The sequence below is a fragment of the Lissotriton vulgaris genome, chromosome 10 (assembly GCF_964263255.1).
Source record: "Lissotriton vulgaris chromosome 10, aLisVul1.2, whole genome shotgun sequence".
Lineage (NCBI taxonomy): Eukaryota > Metazoa > Chordata > Amphibia > Caudata > Salamandridae > Lissotriton > Lissotriton vulgaris.
The window spans coordinates 839,780,328-839,799,916 of record NC_141698.1 but is presented as its reverse complement, the minus strand read 5'-3'; the positions used below and the strand labels follow the sequence as shown (position 1 = coordinate 839,799,916).

General features: G+C 48.3%; 1 protein-coding gene across 1 annotated transcript in view; it reads right to left on the bottom strand.

Annotated features, from left to right (window-relative positions):
• Nucleotides 1-19,589, bottom strand: part of LOC147688866 (ferroportin-like) — a 230,718-nt gene that overhangs the window by 26,952 nt on the left and 184,177 nt on the right. The window contains exon 7 of the mRNA XM_086939832.1: nucleotides 15,062-15,805. Coding sequence (XP_086795958.1) covers nucleotides 15,062-15,805 — 744 coding nt within the window. The remainder of the gene's footprint in view (nucleotides 1-15,061; nucleotides 15,806-19,589) is intronic.

Here is a 19,589-nt window from a genome sequence, read left to right as displayed (position 1 = left end):
AAGCAGCTTTCTTGGCATTCCGGATCAGTTGGTGGTGTAAGCGGGTGGCGTTTTTGAAGGCATCCTTGGTGCTGGTGGTTGGGTCTTTTTTCCAGGCCTTCTCAAGGGAGCGACAGAGTTTCTTGGATTTCTTAAGATCATCGTTGAACCAGGAGGCCTTCTTGCTGCCTAGTTTGATTTGTCGTTTTTTCAGTGGTGCTAGGATGTCGGCGCTGTTGGATAATCATTGGGTGAGGTTGGTGGCCGCTTGGTCTGGGTTTGAGGAGTGGGCTGGGGGGTTTTGAAGAAGCGATGAGGAGATCTGGTCGATGGTGATTTTGTTCCAGTTTCTTTGCAGAATGGGTTGGGGGTGGTTGTTGGATGTGGGCTTGTTGTAGGTAAAGTGAACGCAGCTGTGGTCAGTCCAAAGGAGAGCTGTGGTGTGGCTGAAGGAGACATGTTTGCTGGAGGTGAAGATAGGGTCGAGTGTGTGACCTGCGATGTGGGTGGGGGTAGTGACAAGTTGTTTAAGTCGGAGGTTGTCCAAAAGGGTGGTGGTGTTGCGGTCGTTGTTCTTTTCAAGGTGAAAGTTGAGGTCTCCCAAAAGGATGTAATCCTCGGAGGGGAGCGCGTGTGGAGTGATGAAGTCCGTGATGTCTTCACTAAATTGTGCGCGGGGTCCTGGTGGCCTGTATAGGAGGGTGCCTCTGAGTGTGGTCTTGGGGTCGATGTGGATCTGGAAGTGAAGGTGTTCAGAGTTGGCGAGATTGATGTCTGAGCTGGTTGAGATGGGGATGGATTTCTTATGGACGATAGCGATGCCTCCTCCTGTGTGGCCGGTACGGTCCTTGCGAATGATCTTAAAGCCTTCCGGGATGGCAATGGTGATGTCTGGGGCTGATGTGGCGTTCATCCATGTTTCTGTTAGGAAGGCGACGTCCGGAGAGATGGTGTCCAGTAGATTCCAGAGGTCAATGGCGTGCCTGTGGACCGAGCGGGTGTTGAGCAGGATGCATTGTAGGTGGTTGGGGTAGGATAACTGTTGTGTGTTCGTAGATGAGGAGTTGTTCTTGGTGCCGTCGAACTTGCAGGAGTTGCAGGAAAAGGGTCCGTGGGTGTGTCCTGGAGCGGCTTGGACGCAGTTGGGAGAATGGCCGGGGTTAAGGGCTAGAAGGGTGGTGGCATCGTAAGTAATGTGAGAGGGGTGGACCTTACGAGGACCAGGGGCTCTGGCACTGGGCGCGGTCCAGGCGCGGACGGGCGTAGACGGGCTTACCTTTGGCGCACCTTCGGCGCGGCCGTAGCGCATGGACGCTGCGCGTGGGCGCATCTGACATTAAAACACTTTGAGGGGGGGAGGGTCGTGGGAGGGGCAGCAGGGAGGCGGGAGCGGTGCGAGGAGGAAGGGCTCAGGGAAACAACAACAAACAAAATGGAGGTAGAGAAAAGTCGAGTGAGGCTGGGGCACAGATAAAAGTTCACAAGCGCTTTAAACATGCAGATTAATGTAAACAGGTAGAGCGCAGCTCCGTTTCCGTCGCGCTGATTAAATTGCATAAATTATGCTGCGCTGCAGAATACCTGAAACGCTGTAGCGTTATAAAGTGCCACAAACTGAGCGGAATGAGAAATCAACCACAAGCGCTAAAACAGATGCACAACCAGAAGCGCTAATGCAGATGCACAATTGAATTACAAGTACACAGATGGTCGGAGGTAAGAGCAACGATACCGCCCGGAGCCAGGGAGCGTGGGAGCGACCGTGTCTGACGAAGTCAGGGCGGTCACAGCTGTGTTTACTACGGGGTCTACAGTAAGGGTCAGTGGGTGGGAGGGGCAGCAGGGAGGCGGGAGCGGTGCGAGGAGGAAGGGCTCAGGGAAACAACAACAAACAAAATGGAGGTAGAGAAAAGTCGAGTGAGGCTGGGGCACAGATAAAAGTTCACAAGCGCTTTAAACATGCGGATTAATGTAAACAGGTAGAGCGCAGCTCCGTTTCCGTCGCGCTGATTAAATTGCATAAATTATGCTGCGCTGCAGAATACCTGAAACGCTGTAGCGTTATAAAGTGCCACAAACTGAGCGGAATGAGAAATCAACCACAAGCGCTAAAACAGATGCACAACCAGAAGCGCTAATGCAGATGCACAATTGAATTACAAGTACACAGATGGTCGGAGGTAAGAGTAACGATACCGCCAGGAGCCAGGGAGCGTGGGAGCGACCGTGTCTGAGAATGACAGTGCGCTACTGTACGATGCTTTAGTAATACATTAGTGACAGTGTGCTCCAAAATCCACCACCAGCTACATACTTCACATGTACATCTCTGCTGCCGAATACATTTGCTATACTTTGTGTGAAGCTAGGATTTTTAACAAACCTTATTACTTCAGTTATGTAACATTAATGTCAGCAGCCCCATCTGAATATTGTTCCAGCACCGTTGGCGCAAAGGTGCTGAACTATGTTTTTAAGTCCAGTTTTAAAACTAATCCTTGTAAGTATTCCAAAGCATGACTCTGGGTAAACCTTCCAATATTTTATTGCTATTTTTCGTACTTCACAAAACCATTTCAAAAGAGAATTTGCTCATTATACCTGATCATACACAATCATCCCACTTGAGTATGACTTTCATACATACATTGAGAAATGTGGATGTGGCCTAATGGCCAAAGGCTGCCATCGTTGGATCTATCTAACTAGGTCCAAGTCCCAGCACTGGATCTGGACAAATCACTTAACCTCCTGGGCGTAAAATAAAATGAATCTGACTTTATATAATGAAAGCTGGCGCTCATGTAAAGTGCTCCAATACACTTGGACAGTGTTTGTTCTATAATAAAAAATTGCATACTTTTTAATCCTATCAGCACCATGATTTTTCATAAGCCTTGAGATTTTAGTGAAAAGATGCAACAGGTCAGCATCTATTTTTATGTTATTTATTTATAGAGAGCAAAGTAATACCCAAAGGTTTCCAGGCGCTAGATGAAAACCTAATGTGATAGCCAGGTCATAGTATCTCACTTTGAAATGTGTTCCTGACCCAGTGCAGTTCACCATCTGCCACTTTTATGGGCAGACAAATATGTTGGCCGCAGTCCGATAAAGTCATATTGGAGGACGTGGTCAAAGTTGTGACAGCAACAAACAAGTGCTGCAACAATAGTAAAGAGTGTTATTTTTGTAATTCACAGCATTTGAAAGCAAGTTTAATATTACATTAAAAAATTGCCCTCTCTCATGTCCTTTAAAGCTAGGTAAGTTGCAAAAGTTTTCGTTCTAAAATTGGGTAGTGTCACTAAAAGGTTTGGGAAGCACTGTTCTAGGCGATGCTTTCTTGTCTTTAGAAGTACAGTTTTGAGAGTCCACCCATATCAAGATCAGCAACTCCTTATTTCTAGGACTTATTTTGATAAGATTGATTAGAAGTTAAGAAGAGAGAGGGTTCATAAAGCTCAACAGGGAACGCCTCATACCCTTACACTGGTAACAGCTGGCCCCAGGACTATTCTGTACATTTAATAGTGTGAGCCTTCTCTATGCATCATACATGTTCAGTTAAACAGTTACCAATCTAGTAATAAAGAACAAAGAAACATGGATTTCTCATTAAGGTTCCCATCAGAAAATAGGTGGGAGCATAGGCAAACAATCAATCCATCAATCAATCAGTGGGCTTAAAGCGCGCTACTCACTTGTGAGGGTCTCAAGGCGCTAGGGGTAGTGGAGATTCGCTGCTCCGTGTCACTTGAAGAGCCAGGTCTTGAGGTCTTTCCTGAAGGTTTCCAGGTTAGGGGAGCGTCTGATGCTCACAGGGAGCGTGTTCCATGTCTTCGCCGCGATGAAAAAGAAAGCCCTCCCGCCTGTTCTGGTTCTGCGGATGCGAGGGACTTCCTCCAGGGTAATGTTGTTTGACCGAAGGTTTCTTTCGGGCACGTGGAAGGAGAGTCGTTCCTTGAGGTATGTTGGACCAGCATTGTTTAGGCTCTTGTATGCGTGGGTGAGGAGCTTGAAAGTAATCCTATCTTCCACGGGCAGCCAGTGGAGTGTGCAGAGGTGTGGGGTCATGTGTTTGCGACGGTGCGCACCCAGCACTAGTCTGGCGGCGGCGTTCTGGATGGTTTGTAGTTTGTGGATAAGGTTTTGTTAGTCCCGGAGTAAAGTACGTTGCCGTACTCCATTCTGCTGGTGAAAAGTGCGTGGGTGACGGTCTTCCTGCAGTCTGCGGGGATCCACTTGAAAGTCTTCCGGAGGGTGCAAAGACAGTTGAAGGTGGTGGAGGCCACGAAGTTAATTTGACGATGCATGGAGAGGGAGGAGCCGAGGATGATGTCTAGGTTTCGAGTGTGGTCGGTGGGGGTGGGCGGAGTGCCGAGGGAGGCGGGCCACCAGGTGTGGTCCCAGGCTAACTGGTATGGTCCGAGGATGAGGATCTTGGTGTTGTCAGAGTTCAGTTTCAGGCAGTTGTCCTTCATCCATTCGCCACGTTCCTCATTCCATCTTGGAAATTGCATCTGGTGTCCTCGCGGTTATGTGTGAGGGAGAGGATAAGCTGTGTGTCTTCAGCGTAGGAGACAATGCTGAGTCCCTATATGTTGAAGAGGGTTGGGCTCAGAGATGACCCCAGGGGTACCCCGCAGATGACGTTGGTGGGTTTGTAGAGGAACAGTGGGAGTCTGATCCTTTGAGTTTGGCCCGTCAGGAAGGATCTGATCCAGTCGAGGGCGTTGTCCTGGACTCCGGCGTCGTAGAGTCTGGATGCCAGAGTGTGATGCGAGACAGTGTCGAAGGCCGCTGAGAGGGCCAGTAGGATGAGGGCTGAGTTGTGTCCCTGGTCCAATAGCCGGCGGATGTCATCGGTGGCGGTGAGGAGGGCGTTCTCGGTGCTGTGGTTCTTGCGGAAGCCGGACTGAGAGGCATCCAGGAACGAGTTTGCTTTGATGAAAGTGGTTAGTTGGGTGTTAACGAGTCTCTCTGTGACTTTGGCCCGGGAAAGGCAGGAGGGAGATGGGGCCATAGTTCTTCATATCTGAAGGGTCGGCTGTGGGCTTCTTGAGGAGGGGCTTTACCTCGGCTCTTTTCCAGATGCTGGGGAAGATGCCAGTTTCGAAGGAGGAGGTGATGGTCCGGTGTAGCTCGGGTGCTATGGTGGCGGCTGCCCTGTGGAATACATGGGGAGGGCAGGGGTTCGTAGGGGCTCCTGAGTGGGTTTTCCGCATGGTTGTAATGATGACTTCTGTGGTGGAGGGGTCCCAGGCCTTGATGGTACGGTTACCTGTGTTGACGGTGGGGGGCGTGATTGTATACGGCATCGGTTCACTGAAATTGTCGTAGATGTTCCAGATCTTCTGATGGAAGAATGTGCTCAGTTTGTTGCAGAGTTCCTGGGAGGGTGTGATGTCTGTGGACTCGCAGGGGGGCTTCGTGAATTTCTTTATGATGCTGAACAGTTCCTTGGTGTTTGAGGTGTTGCTAAGGACCTTTTCCCGGATGAAAGCCCGTTTGGTGTTTCTTATAAGCTGGTGGTAGGTCTTTAGGGCAGTTCTGTGGGCATCGAGGGTATCAGTGTTTTTCAAGCAGCGCCAGGCTTTTTCAAGATGTCTGCAGGTTCGCTTGGCTTCTTGTAGCTCCGTGGTGAACCAGGCGGCTTTCTGCTGGTGTGTTTGGTGGGGTGTCGGAGGGGTGCGAGTTTATCTGCGCAGCCAGTGATCCAGTGGTGGAGCTGTTCAGATGAGCCATTGGGGTTGGCAGAGCCCGAGGGAGGGGCTAGGAGGAGGGCAGCGGTTAACAGGTCTTCTGTGACTTTGCTCCAGTTTCTCCGCGGCGGGCAAGGTGGAGGCTTGGGTGTGGGGGAGGTCTGGTAGGTGAAATGGACGCAGTGGTGGTCCATCCAGGAGGGTTCAGTGGGGCGACTGAAGCTGATGTTGGTCCCTCCCGCAAAGACGGGGTCGAGGGTGTGTCCTGCTCTGTGGGTGGTGGTGCTGACCAGTTGCTACAGCCTGAGGTTGGCAAGGTTGTCGAGGAGGGCGATGGAGTCGTGTTCGTCCAGGTCGTCGAGGTGGAAGTTGAGGTCCCCGAGTAGGATGTAGTGTAGGGAGGCGATGGCTTGTGGCGCTGCGAGTTCGGTGATGGTCATGGCGGCGTGGGTCCGCGGTCCCGGTGGCTGGTATATGAGGGTGCCACGTAGGGTTTAGGTGGCGCTGGACTGGAGCTGGAAGTGGAGATGCTCTGTATTGGTGTCGGTGTCGTCGGAGCTGGAGGTGGTGAGTAGGAGGTGGGTCTTGTGAATGATGCCCCCCCCCCTCCACTCCCCCGGTTCTGAGCGGACAGTCTTTTCTCAAGATCTTGTATCCATCAGGGATGGCTGTGGCGAGTTCGGGGCCGGAGGACGGGTTGGTCCAGGTTTCAGTGAAGAAGGTGACGTCAGGTGAGACGATGTCGAGCAGGTCCCAGATTTCTAAGGCATGGTGGTGTATGGAGCGTACGTTTAGGAGGATGCTGGAGAGGAGCTCGGCGGTGCGTGCCTCTGGCGGGCTCTCGGTGGCAGAGGGGGGGTGATCCGTGATGAAGGATCTGTGGCACGGTCCACAGGAGAACGGCCCGTGTGTGGAGGTGGGTGAGGCCTGGCCACAGGTATCGAGACGTCCTGGGTTGAGCTCATGCAGTGTGGCCGAAGAGTACCGATGGGGGGCTGAAGATCCAGGGGTCCTGGCCTTGGCGGGCGCAGATGGGCTTGCCTTGGTGTGCCAGCGGTGCAACCGCGCAGCGGTCACCATTAAATAGGGGAAAAAAAGCAGGAAGGCGGTGGGAGGGGGGAGGGAAGTGGCGCTGTGAAGCAGAGGGCCCACGGGGTAGGGAACGCAGCGCTCCTAGGCACTGAGTGAGAAGAGGTACACGGATCAGTGGCGGTGCGTCCATTGGGGGCGTTGGGGCGGTGCCCCACTAGCCATGGACGACCGCACTGCCAAAATGAGCGTAATTACTTTTTTTTAAATAAAACTGAGCCGAGCGTGCAGGCACCCGAGCACTGCGCGCTACCGGCCCGGGACAAGCCCGACTGAATCGGGCATCCATTAAGGAAGTGGGCCGTGGGGGGCGGGGCTGAGGCAGAGAGTGACAGGCAGAGGCAGGCAGCACACAGTTACCGTACAGACAGCTGCCCGCTGACAGCGCATGTAAAATCCCGGAGTCTTTAATATTTTGACTGGCCCGCGCATGCGTAGACTGTAGCCCTCCTCCCCCCCCTCTCCCATCTTGCACTCAGAGACATAGGCAGGACCCGGGCCCCCGGTCTGATGTAGGGCAGATAGTACCCTGCTCTTAAGCCAATCCTGGCGCAGTGGCGCTGTTAACGCTGCGCCAGGATTGGCTGCTGCAGCAGGATGGTGCCACGTGGGTGTTGGCTGCTATCTATGCTGAGGGTCGCACACTATGGCCAATCACATATGGCTATGTCGCCATGTAGTTTGTGATTGGCCATTTGCCTACGCTGTGGGGACGTCACCGTGCGTGGCACACCAGTGCTGGAGACTCTTCGTCGTGACCGGCAGCAGTGAAGAAAAGTACTGTCACACCCTGTCCTCGTAGACTCTACGATGGCTTAACCTCTTTCAAATACACCAGATATATTGTCTCAGTTCCCGATATGCTAAAAAATCTTTAAATCTATCAGGATCAAAACGGGTGCAGATCTCCACTTTAGCTGCTTTCCTACGATGTTTCCTGCGTTCTGAAAAGACGTCCGGTGTTTGAACTAACTGGAAACCTTTTGAAAACCTCTTGAACCTGGAAGCCTGGCGCTGGCGCCTAGAATCAAGCAGCCACACACCAGGACAGAGTTACTCACCACTCACCGCTACCTGTCAGCTGTTCCGTAAATCAGAGGGATCGAGTGGCCGCGAGTCTTCTTGAGTATCTGGGAGCAACTGGGATCAACTGTGAGTAAGCACACACTGCACCCCACATCTGTGTATTTATTAACGTGCTAATATGCTGCTCACTGCGCTAGCAGCATTAACGGCGCGACTCAGACTCTGCCTCTCGATCGCGGCTGGGAACCCGCTCTCTGTCACTGCCTGCTATCGCCTGCTTCACTACTACTGGCCTCCGTTTTCCTTTTTTTTCTCACCTTCACCTCGGGCCTCTGCGCTTCAAAATCCGCCGTGGCCATCTACTGCCTTATTTCGCCGCTGCATTGCTTGCCTGTGAAGTCGTTGTTGCGTTGCCGTTTCAGAGTGCAGCCTGCGGCCTGCCTGGACCTTTGCTTGTGCAGCAGAGTAGGCAGTCACTAGCAGCAGAAGTAGTGTGCGTGCAGTCTGAGTTAGTGCCAGCCATCCGGTCCACCGTCCACCCTCCGTAAGTTAAACCGAAACTGGTTAGAGTTGTGTGTGTAAGAGCAGGCACAAGTTAACAGCACACCACTGTTCCAAAATCACGCAGCACCCATCGGCTGTGCGTCTGGTAACGCTGGGAAATGGTCTCAAAGCTGGGGCGGCCACATTCACAAGAAACAAGGCAATTAGTGTAAAACGTCCGATTTCGTGGCAAAACTCCTACCTAAAGAGAAGCGCTGACTCCTTGCAGAACTTTATCGTCTGATCCCCTGCATTTCCCCTCTCCCTGTCCCCGTGTGGGTGGGCAGCACAGCCTCGCCGTCAGCATCAGCATGCCAGCAGCTGCTCTCCAGCTGGCCGTGAGAATGATCAATTAATTTCACTACCAAAGAGGGTAAAGGCAAAGAAACAGGCGCCAATCAGTTCATTGCCTCACAGCAATAACCCCCAGCAAAAGTGGCATTTAAGTGAATTATGATATTTGTTTTGACGAAAAACACCAGTGTGCGGGCGGTGGAGGCAGCTGAGGGAACAGGGCCCTGCATTTCCAACTTGTTCTGCTGCCTGGAACCCCCTCTCCTGGTTTTCTTTGATGCACCCCAGCCTAAATATTTAATTTGACCCCAATTAATAATCAGCAATCTTCCACTCATTGTGCGAGCAAAAAACACGCCCGCCGTCTTTCCCCGGGCCGTCTCCTGCGTGCAGCTAGCTATATGTTATTGAATTAATTAAGCGCATTCTCACTAATCTAATGCCCATGACTGGGAACCAATTCTAGCCTACAACAAGAGAGCATTCTCTCTGCTGCCGAGGCAGCCACCTCAGAGATTTGACTCTTTAATAGTGTATGCAAATCCTGTTTGATTACTGCAATGCACAGGATTTGCTTCTCCCGCTATATGGTAAATAGTAATGAGGTAACCCAGGGCCAGAGCTGCTTCCTAGAAAAAGTACAATTAAATGTGCCTTTTATCTTACCAATTAATATTCTTGTCTAAATACATTAATCACAAAAATGCCTGCCCCTAAATGCGCTTTAAAGACTGGGAGAAGTTATAGGCCAAACTAACTTGTTGTACAGATACAATGAACATTTAACCCGTATTTACGCTTGTCACGTGGATGGGGTATAGTATAGGTAGTCTAAAAAAATGAAGGAACAGTTTTTTTAAAAGTTATATATAGCGCAAACTCGATCCAACCGAAGGTGTTGGACTCGGAGCGCTGTACACGAGCACCAATTGTATTATGCAAGGACACCTTTTTTGAGGCACAAGGATTGTAAAAGATTTGCCCAGAATCACAAGATGTTGAGCTGAAGTGCAGAGACTCGAACAGGGTTCCTCATTTCTTAAAGTCGGGGTCTCTGGCCTTCCCCCCCCATCCTCTCCTTTACCTTCAGAGGTCAAGTCAGCTAGCAACGTACAAGCATTGGTATTTATTTCATTTTCCATGGACCAAACGTGAGAAACAAAAAGAGAGGTTTCTCTCCCCGTCCTCATGGTTGGTCAGCTGATGTTGAACACATCTGCTATATCAAGAACTAACAAAGCAACCAAGAGGTTTGAATTTTGTGAACTGCTTGCATACAGAGGCAAAAACAGTACTGGGGCACATCCACACAAAAATGGAATGTTATCCACTGTAACACAGATATGCATTATGCACCCTAGCAATCGGTCCCATGAGTATACATATATCCAGGGCTTTACGTGGGCCAGGTCACTGTTCTCAGCCCCTGACCCGACTAGTAGCTTCCTGACCTTTGCTCTGCATTCTAAACTATGCTCAGCGCTCCATCTGGTACTTGTGCTGCCCATTTATAACGCGCTCCTTTTCAATTGTCCAAACCCTCTGTCTGGTTCTCATTGGTAAAGCTCTGCCATGCACATGAACTGGCTTCTCTTCCGAGCTGCAGGCCAGCAGCAGCACCTGAAGGAAAGGATGAAAGGCGGAGTCGACCCACTTGGATTTGAACCGTCCGTCGCTATGAGGTCGAGCTCAGCCTCAGATTCCTAAAGTGTATAATCAATAATTAATACTCTGCGCCATGGCGGCTGGTACATCCAACAAAGTTAATTTTGTTTGCAAAGCGCACACTGTTACTAGTTAAATTGCTTCTAGGAGGTGCTTTCGAGAGCAGCACCAGTACGTGTGAGAGAGGTTTGCACTCAGCGCTTGTGATTGTATGCTGCATTCATTGGTTGGTGCTGTCTTCCCTGCTGTGGTTACAGTTGTGGTCACTGCGTTGGTCTCTACCCTGATGGCACCTTTGATCACTACTGGAGTCCTGTTATATCTTTAGCTCTGTAGTACTTGCAGCCGTTGTTACTGTTGTTGCATCAGTTGTTGCTACAGTGGTGGTGGCAATTGTCGCATCGGTTGTGACTCAATCGGAGGCAACTGTTGACGCTATTGTACTCCACTGGTGTGGTTACTACTGTGGTCGCTGCTGTTGTCCCTGCAGTGCAGACAGCTGTTGTTGCTTGTATGGTCCTTGTCATGATGGAACCTGTGATTGCTTCATTGGTAACTGCTATGACAGCACATGTGTTACTGCTGTAAGGACAGCATTTGTTGCCGCTCTGGTCCCTTCTGTGGTGATAGATGTGGCTACTACTGTAGTCCCTGCTGTGATTGCTCACTCAAGTCACTGGGAGTACCAGGGGCAGAATGTGTGTCAGGAAAACTGCATAGTTCAGTCGCATAAAGGGACTGTTTTTCATTGCCCTTACGAATGAAAAACGCAATTCAAAATGTACAAGTGCTCAAAAAAGCCCAGAAATCCCCTGTTTATATTTTCCCAGGTATTCTCATGTTTGCTGTTAAATGAGATCTTGCCAACGCAAAATCTGTCTCTAGCAGACCTGATAAGATATAGCCAGGGGCCACGAAGGTAGAATGCAGTTTTCATTTTAAAGGGCCAGTAAAGCATTTTATCCCGCTCAGTACACTGTTCCTTTCTCTAGCTGTCAGTACCAAACAGAGTCGAGCTTTATCCCCATTCAGGGAAACATTCTGTTTACAAAGAATGGAAAAGCTGGTAGCCGAAGTGGAATATTTCCGTGTAGCGTATGTAAACACAATTCCCTTTTTCAAGTGCTACTGAATAGGTTTTCATATTATGGCAGGCCGTCATTAGCTCAACTCTAGCTTTTCATGATGTGTGGGTAGTGAGACAGACCGACCCTCTGTTATAATCCATGTCAATGTTGTTTGTAAGGCGCACACAACATAATTGAACTGCTTCTAGGTGCTTTTCTGAACAGAAACAGTATTAAGTGTGAGGGTGGTTTGCATAGAGGGGGTGTAAGACCTGGGGTCACCAGCTCTTAAGGGGGTAGCATGGCTCGAGCAGGAAGGCAGCCAGGGGCTTGTGTGTAAAGCAGCTACTTAATGCACACATCCAATGAAACACACAGTGGAGCAATAATGGAGACCACACCAGTAGTTGTATTTGAAAGAATCAAGATCTTTTATATAGGCTTTCAAATAGAGCGTTGCATTATTAATTCATCAGCATTTCATCAAGACATTTCATGAATCACGTTCAGGTTACATTTTTCTATGAATGGGTGAACATTTCATTAGAATATTAACCAGCTCATCTAGCAGTGAAACACTAGCTAACCCCGCTTGTCGTATCAACTCTCTGACAGGCAACGGGGTAACTGTATTAACCTGGAGGATCCTACAAGAAGTGACTATAGTAATGCCTTTAAATATCACATCAAACCTCTCAAGGACGCCTTTCCTTAAAGGTAATACAACATTGGGGGAAGAGAACACCTGCACCCTGGCATTGGTTAGCAATGGGAGGGTGCCCAGAGTCCTAAAGCCAACAAAAAGTAGGTGTGAAAAATGAGGCAAGGGCAAAAAAATACAGGGAAAGACCACCCAAGGGCTGACAGGTCTAACAGGGGGCTTGTGGGATTTTAAGGCAGGCAAGCATTGCTGGCTGAGTTAGGTGGATCAACTCTAGCTTTTCATGGTGTGTGACGAAGGGACTTCACTGCCCACAGGGCCACTGCTGTAGGGTTACTTGGCGATCTGCTTTGGGTCCAACACTTAGGGTTGAGCCTCTGGACATCAACAGCAAAAAAAGGGGTCTGGTTGTCAAAGGACAGTAGTCGCTGACTGCCCGGGCGCCCCTAAAAAGACAGGCACTACCGAGGTCTATTTGGTGCTGCTGACACTGCTGAGGCTGGGCTCATGGTAAGGGGGGTCGAACTATAGAGGTGAAGAACTGAATAGAATTGACTCAGTTGGAGCCCATGACCCCTCATTGCCATGGGACACCCTAAAACACTCCCCGCATTGCTCTGCCATAATTTGTGGCCCCAGGTCATGTTTATCCTACAGAGAGATCAGAGTTTTGTCTAATGGAGGTTTTGACTCATGGAAAGGTAGCAGAGAAGGTTAATATGCCTGCTGCAAGGAACATGTACCTGATCCAGATCACAAAATGCTGTAAAGAGGTCAGTGAGTCACGGCATTTGTCTGTTATGAAGCTCTGTTGTTATACTGAATAAGCAGCTACCTAGTATGTTATATGACAGCTCTTTAATAATGTAATACCTGCACTTTCACAATTGCTTTATTAACCTTCCTGCTTTCTCAAATTTGCTCGAAAATGCACCATTTTTCCACTATTTTTTCAAAATTTTCTCGGGGGGAATTCCCCCCGAACCCTCCTTGGGGGGTCCAGGCTCGCTCGCTACGCTCGCTCGCTACGGTGTAGTATCATTATCACTTTCCGCCCCACCACTTTCAAATGTCACCAGCCGCCACTGACACGGATTAACAGTACAAGATTCTAAATTACGATGAGAAAACACAATTCCGTAAATTATTGAAGAGATCACCAATAATACAGTTTTATTTCGGTAAGGTGCAAAAACCTATGGCAGGGTCGGGCGCGGGGCTTGAACCCTGCCTGAAGAGCCTTAGTAGACGGGCGCTTTGCTGGCGGAGCTGCAAGAGGAGTGCTGCCTGGACCGAGGTCTGGGCTTTACAGGTGCTCCCCCACAGCGGACGCCATTAAATAGGGGAGGGGGACAGGAGTAGCCGAGGCGGGACTGGGTCGGGGGGCGGGGCTGGAGAGCTCTGGGCTCGGAGGTCCCAGCAGGCTCGGGCGCTTTAGGGAGAGCACTATGGGGAAAGTGAGAGCAGCGGGGGGCAACCTGTAGGAAGGAAAAAGGCGGGAAGGAGGGGGAGGGAAGTGGCGCTGTGAGGCAGAGCGCCCACGGGGTAGGGAACACAGCGCTCCTAGGCGCTGAGTGAGCAGAGGTACACGGATTAACATTACAAGATTCAAAATTACGATGAGAAAACACAATTCCGTCAATTACTGAAGAGATCCACAATAATACAGTTTTATTTCGGTAAGGTGCAAAAACCTGTGGCAGGGTAGGGCGCGGGGCTCGAACCCTGCCTGAAGAGCCTTAGTAGACTGGCGCTTTGCTGGCGAAGCTGTGAGAGGAGTGCTGCCTGGACCGAGGTCTGGGCTTTACAGGCGCTCCCCCGCAGCGGTCGCCATTAAATAGGGGAGGGGGCGGGAGTAGCAGAGGCAGGACTGGAGAGCTCTGGGCACGGAGGTCCCAGCAGGCTCAGGCACTTTAGGGAGAGCGCTATGGGGAAAGTGAGAGCAGCGGGGGGCAACCTGTAAGAAGGAAAAAGGTGGGAAGGCGGGGGGAGGGAAGTGGTGCTGTGAGGCAGAGGGCCCACGGGGTAGGGAACACAGCGCTCCTAGCGCTGAGTGAGAAGAGGTACACGGATTAACAGTACAAGATTCTAAATTACGATGAGAAAACACAATTCCGTCAATTACTGAAGAGATCCACAATAATACAGTTTTATTTCGGTGCGGTGGAAAAACCTGTGGCAGGGTAGGGCGTGGGGCTCGAACCCTGCCTGAAGAGCCTTAGTAGACGGGCGCTTTGCTGGCAGAGCTGCATGAGGAGTGCTGCCTGGACAGAGATCTGGGCTTGCCTATTGTGTGATTACAATATTAGGTTTCCATTTATTTAATATTAGCAAGGACTTTGGCCCTGATTCAGAGCTAAGCAGGCAGGGTACTCTGTAAAAAATGTGACAGAAAACCTTGTCCACCAAGCCCTCGGTCCACCTGCTCAGTTATTTACGAGCCTAGTGGACTGTCAGTTCCTCACTGGGTCTGTTGTCAGAAAACTTACTTTGACCGCCCAATAGAGTGGGTGCCACTGGAGTAAGTCAACCCGCCTGATTAAGAGCAGAAGTTCTGATTCCCTTTTTTTCTGCCCATCACCACCACATAAAACTTAGCACAGGTAAAACCTGGCAGTCACAAACAGAATAAATAATGCCTGCTATAGTCTGAGAGTAACTTCCCAGGGTGCGGGGGACCAGTAGTTATTTTGTATTTTGATAACTAATTCCTGCTTTGGAAGTTCATTTCTGAAAAACAAAGTTTGGTGCATGGCTGCCTAAAAAATAGTAGCCATGTACCGAACTGTCAGTGCCTTTAGAGGAGATGTCATGGTTGCGGCTCCTATGAAAGCACAGAGATCACAGTAGGGCTGGCAGTGATCTCTTAATCTGGTGGGTGGCAGACAGGCCGGGGTGACAGAGGAGATTGCCACTGCCACCCTAATCAACGGCAGGCCACATGTCAAGGTCTAAATCAGGCCCCTTGTCTAGAAGCTGAATTGTAATGTAGCAATGAATACAGACAACTAATATGAGAAAAATAGACTCACCAACTCTTGCTAAAATGACTCCTGTGAACAGCAGGGCAATAGAAATGTAGGATTCGGGATTATCACCAGCACCTACATTTTCAAAAAGCAGGGTGTTGTTCGTCCAGTGGATCGAAGAGCGGTCTGACAGTATGGGTTGGTTGATGTTTCCTTGGGATGGGTAAAAATGCATCTGCTTCTGTTGCTGGGTATCGTTCTGCATGGACAAGTTCTTGCTTGTGAAAACAGAGAAAATGCCCAAGTCAAAAGGGCTTCCAGGGGCGAATACAGATAAAACACAAAGCATTAGACAGCTTACATGGAGGCAGCTGGATATGATTCCTGTGACTGCCAGTCCATAACGTCTCCTCAGCTTGGTGAAGAGAAACGTACCCACGAGTCCTGAGATGGCGGAAATGGCCATGAGGATGCTGAGAAGAGAGCCACTTATCCCCTGAGTGTAGGCATAACCTGTGGTAATGCAGTCAAAGCCAAGGACTGTTGTGTACAAGAATGCCAAGCCCAACCCGCACAGGAATACCGATTGCCTGTAGTATGCTTTCCAGCCATGTATGTACGTTCGAAGCATCCTGTGTCCATTCCGCAGGCAGACTGGAAGTTTACTATTAGCCTCTGGTTGCAGTTCGTTACAGGATCTATTTGGCTCCAATTGCATTTCCGGGTTGGAGGTCGGCTCCTTTGGTTTGTCGAAATGTCCGGAGATGTGGACAAATTCATCAACGGGTGACCCAATGGGAAGATCCCCTGCAATATTAAACAATAAAATGCTTTAGGGATGTTTAAAGACATCAGACCTTTCTTCTAAGTAACTTCAGTTTTTAAATTCAGGGACGAGGGCGTTTAACCACAGGTAACAGAATACAATTAAGGTTACAAAACAAACTAGGTGGTTGGCATGCCTCATCTAACTGACCCTTTACACCAGTCACTCCCTGTCCGGACCCATGGTATAATACTGCTGCTTTCTTAATACAGATATCTTCATTCTTCCACAAAACCTTGCAAAGAATAAAGAAATAATAAGAAATTGTAGAAATTCCCCTTCAAATTGAAGATACTTTCAGTTTATGCTTCAAACCCTTGAATGCCGCAAAGGTTAAAAGTTAATTCTAATTCAGCTATGGAAAAATGAATTGCATGGATTCTGACCTCACACGACATCACAGATAACTTCACAAGTGACACCACCTATGACATCACTGATGTTGTAACACATGGTATATACTTCAGAATTGTTTTTGACGACCATCCTAGATTCCTCTTCCAGCAGGTTTCTACAATTGCTGTCTGCCTTCATGACCTGTACCATTAACATATTTATTTATTATTTATTTAGTATTTTGTAGATCGCGCAGCTACCTCTGATGGAGGTGTCCCGGCGCTGAAGACATTATCTCAGGAGGGTCAAGGGAGTGTGAAAGGAAGATTAAGAATTAGATCTGGGAAAAAAACAGGTCTTTAGTTTTTTCCGGAATAGGGGTTCTGACGTCAGAAATCTTAACTCTGTGGGCAACTGATTCCAGGGTTTGGAAGTGGCAACTTCAAGGGCCCTTCCTCCCGAGCGTGCAAGACGAAAACGGGGGCATATCATGAGGCGAGATGGTTAGATCTGAGGTTTCGTGGTGCTTGTGAAAACCTCATTCTGCGACGTAGGTATGTAGGGCCTCGGTCATTGAGAGCTCTAAAAGCCAGAGTTAAGGCTTTAAATTGGATGCGCAGTCTTATTGGGAGCCAGTGAAGTTTGATCAGGTGGGGTGAAATGGAGCGACGATAAGGGATTTTGCAAATCAGCCTGGCCGCTGCATTCTGGACTCTCTGTAATGAGGTAATGAGGTTGATGAGGTAGGTAGGAGCACCTACATACAAGCTGTTAGCGTAGTCCAGGTGGTCGGTGATCAGGGCATGGACTACTGTTTTTCGAGAGTCTAGCGGTAGGTAGGGGATGATTTTTTTAACATTCGTAGCTTCCCGAAACAGGCTGAGGTGACTTTGTTGATTTGGGTTTTACAGGAGAGGGAGGTGTCAAATTGAAAGCCTAGGTTTCGGGCGGCTTGGACTGGTTCCGGAGGAGGGTTGAGTTCAGCCGGCCACCAGAGATTGGAAGGTAAGGGTGATTTCTGATTAAAAAATAAGACTTCTGTCTTATTAGAGACATATGCTGCTGGTATTGTCTCTGACCTATATTTAGGGCCTGTGTGTGTCACATACACTGCTTGTGCTCAGCACACTTTTCATTGTCATTCGCTGTATATAACTCTCGGGTGCACCTATCACTTTCCACGACCGTTGACTTCACACAATATTAATTCCATGTTAGGTACTCATGTGCAATTTGGCTATCCCTAGCACATTCTGCACGTGTCAGCTACTGTATGTATGTACTGCATACTTGGCATGCATTGTGTGCTCAGCCTACAACCGTCCACTGTGGGTACCACTCACATACACATACCACAACATATTACCTTTGACTGCAGAATCTATTTAGTGACTGTGGGTGGTGTGCAAGTCAGCTCCCGTTACCCAACTCTGTAGTGCAGCCATTGGTACACATTTACATTTCCGGTAACAATCCATGTAGCAGGTTATACATTTGGATAATTCTTCCATTGACACCCATCTCCAGTTTGCTTACTGCACCATTTAGTTCACAAAAACACTTTAACGGCCCATTACCAGTTTCTTTAATGTTTTAGTCAACACACATTTTTATTTTTCATAAGGCCCAAGTCCATCATACTAACAGTTTCCATAATTCCGAAGATAGCACACATTATCATTTTCCATAATAATCAGGTTAAATGAATTACAAGTTAACATTCTTTATCAGTGCCCCTAAACACCAGGTCCCAGGACTAACCGGACTTACTCTCACACAGCTGCCAAAGCACACTGCACTTCAATTAAGTCTCCAATGAGGACACTCCCCAGATGGGTCCCATTACTCACTCTGTCATTGAGGTCTAATATGGCATTTCAAACCCCTCTTCCTGGCACATCTCAGTCTCAGTCTCAGCATCCTCTACCAGACTCCCCATTGCCCAGTTCCACATCAGAATATCACTATTCTTTTTTCTCCATCACATCTACTGAGCCTCCTCCTTCTATGCCCATCATCCTCCATCAGGCCTTGCATGTGGCACCAAGTGCCCTCAGTATAAAAAATTGGATTAATATTTGGAGTGTGTGACTGCTCTATTCAAATACAAAAAGGGTATCCTCTCAACAAAAAGGGGAATAGTCAAAGGAAAAGGAAAAGGTTAATTCATACTTCCACCACACTCAGAGGTGGGAAGATAAAAAACCTCTTTTTTTTAAATTTGTTGAGAGAATACCCTTTTGTATTAGAAGTTTCCAGTGGGAGTATGTATCCCCTTGCCTTTCATATTGAAAGGATCTCTCTATCCTCCATAGGCCTTTGAGGTTTCCTCTGAGCCTACTTGTTAGAAGTATGTGACTGCACACCTCAAGAAATTAACACAAATCTTGTCAGGATGAACTCTCAAAGTTATTAAATTAACTTGACAACAACCTCCCGAGTAGCTATATCACAGGGCAGACAGGCTAAACTTAGGGCAATGTGTAAAGTATGTATGCAGTGCAAAAACTGCAATAAAGTCAAACACCAAGCAATAGAAATCCCAAATCAAACTGGAAAGATGGAGTAAAGTTTAATAAACAATATGACACTAACGTTAATAAACAATATGACACCAAAACAACAAAAATCCAGTAAGAGGAACTAGAGATGTGAAGTTTCAAAGAAGTACGTAGAAATGTTTAAAAGCTGTAAGTAGAAATAGCTCCATAATGCACAAAGTGCCAATGATATTCAATGGTCGCAGAAGACCAGGAACCAGGCACGATTTGAAGCCATCCAGGATGGAAGGCAGGTCGGAAACACTAACTAGGTTCACCCCCATTAAAGATTTTATCTTCAGACTTAGTCTTTTAATTCCCAAATCGTTGTTAATACACTTCTAAGGCCCTCAGGGGATGGCACTTAGAGGCTCTCAGGCCAATTGAAAAGTCCTGTCCAAGTCCATTGGCTGTCGGTCAGCTGGGGCACTTCAAGAAAAAGGTCTTTTTAACCTTGTTGTGTGTGTCTCTGTAGCCAAACAGGAGGTGTCAGGAGACAATGCTCCATCATATTCTGATACCCTTTTGGAATACCTCATGATATATTTTGATTCTACCTTTAGGGTCACAGTGGGAATATTGACATCCAAAAAAGAAATTAAGGATATTAACATATGTCCTTTGCCATACACTTTAGAACAACATTTATTGAAACAGCATGGACAGCACCTTGAACCAAATTTGCAATAGAAATACCTGAAAAAAATAAAATACCTTACTATATATTGTAAAGCTTTTTTTATATAGCAAATCCAGCACTTTGTGTTTTGTTTCCCTTATGATGTTTGATTTATCTGTGGGTGGGGCTTGGGGAGAACTAGACGAAGGTCTAATATACATTAATATATAAAACCACAAGAATCCTGAGAGTGCAGTTCCTTTTTCACTT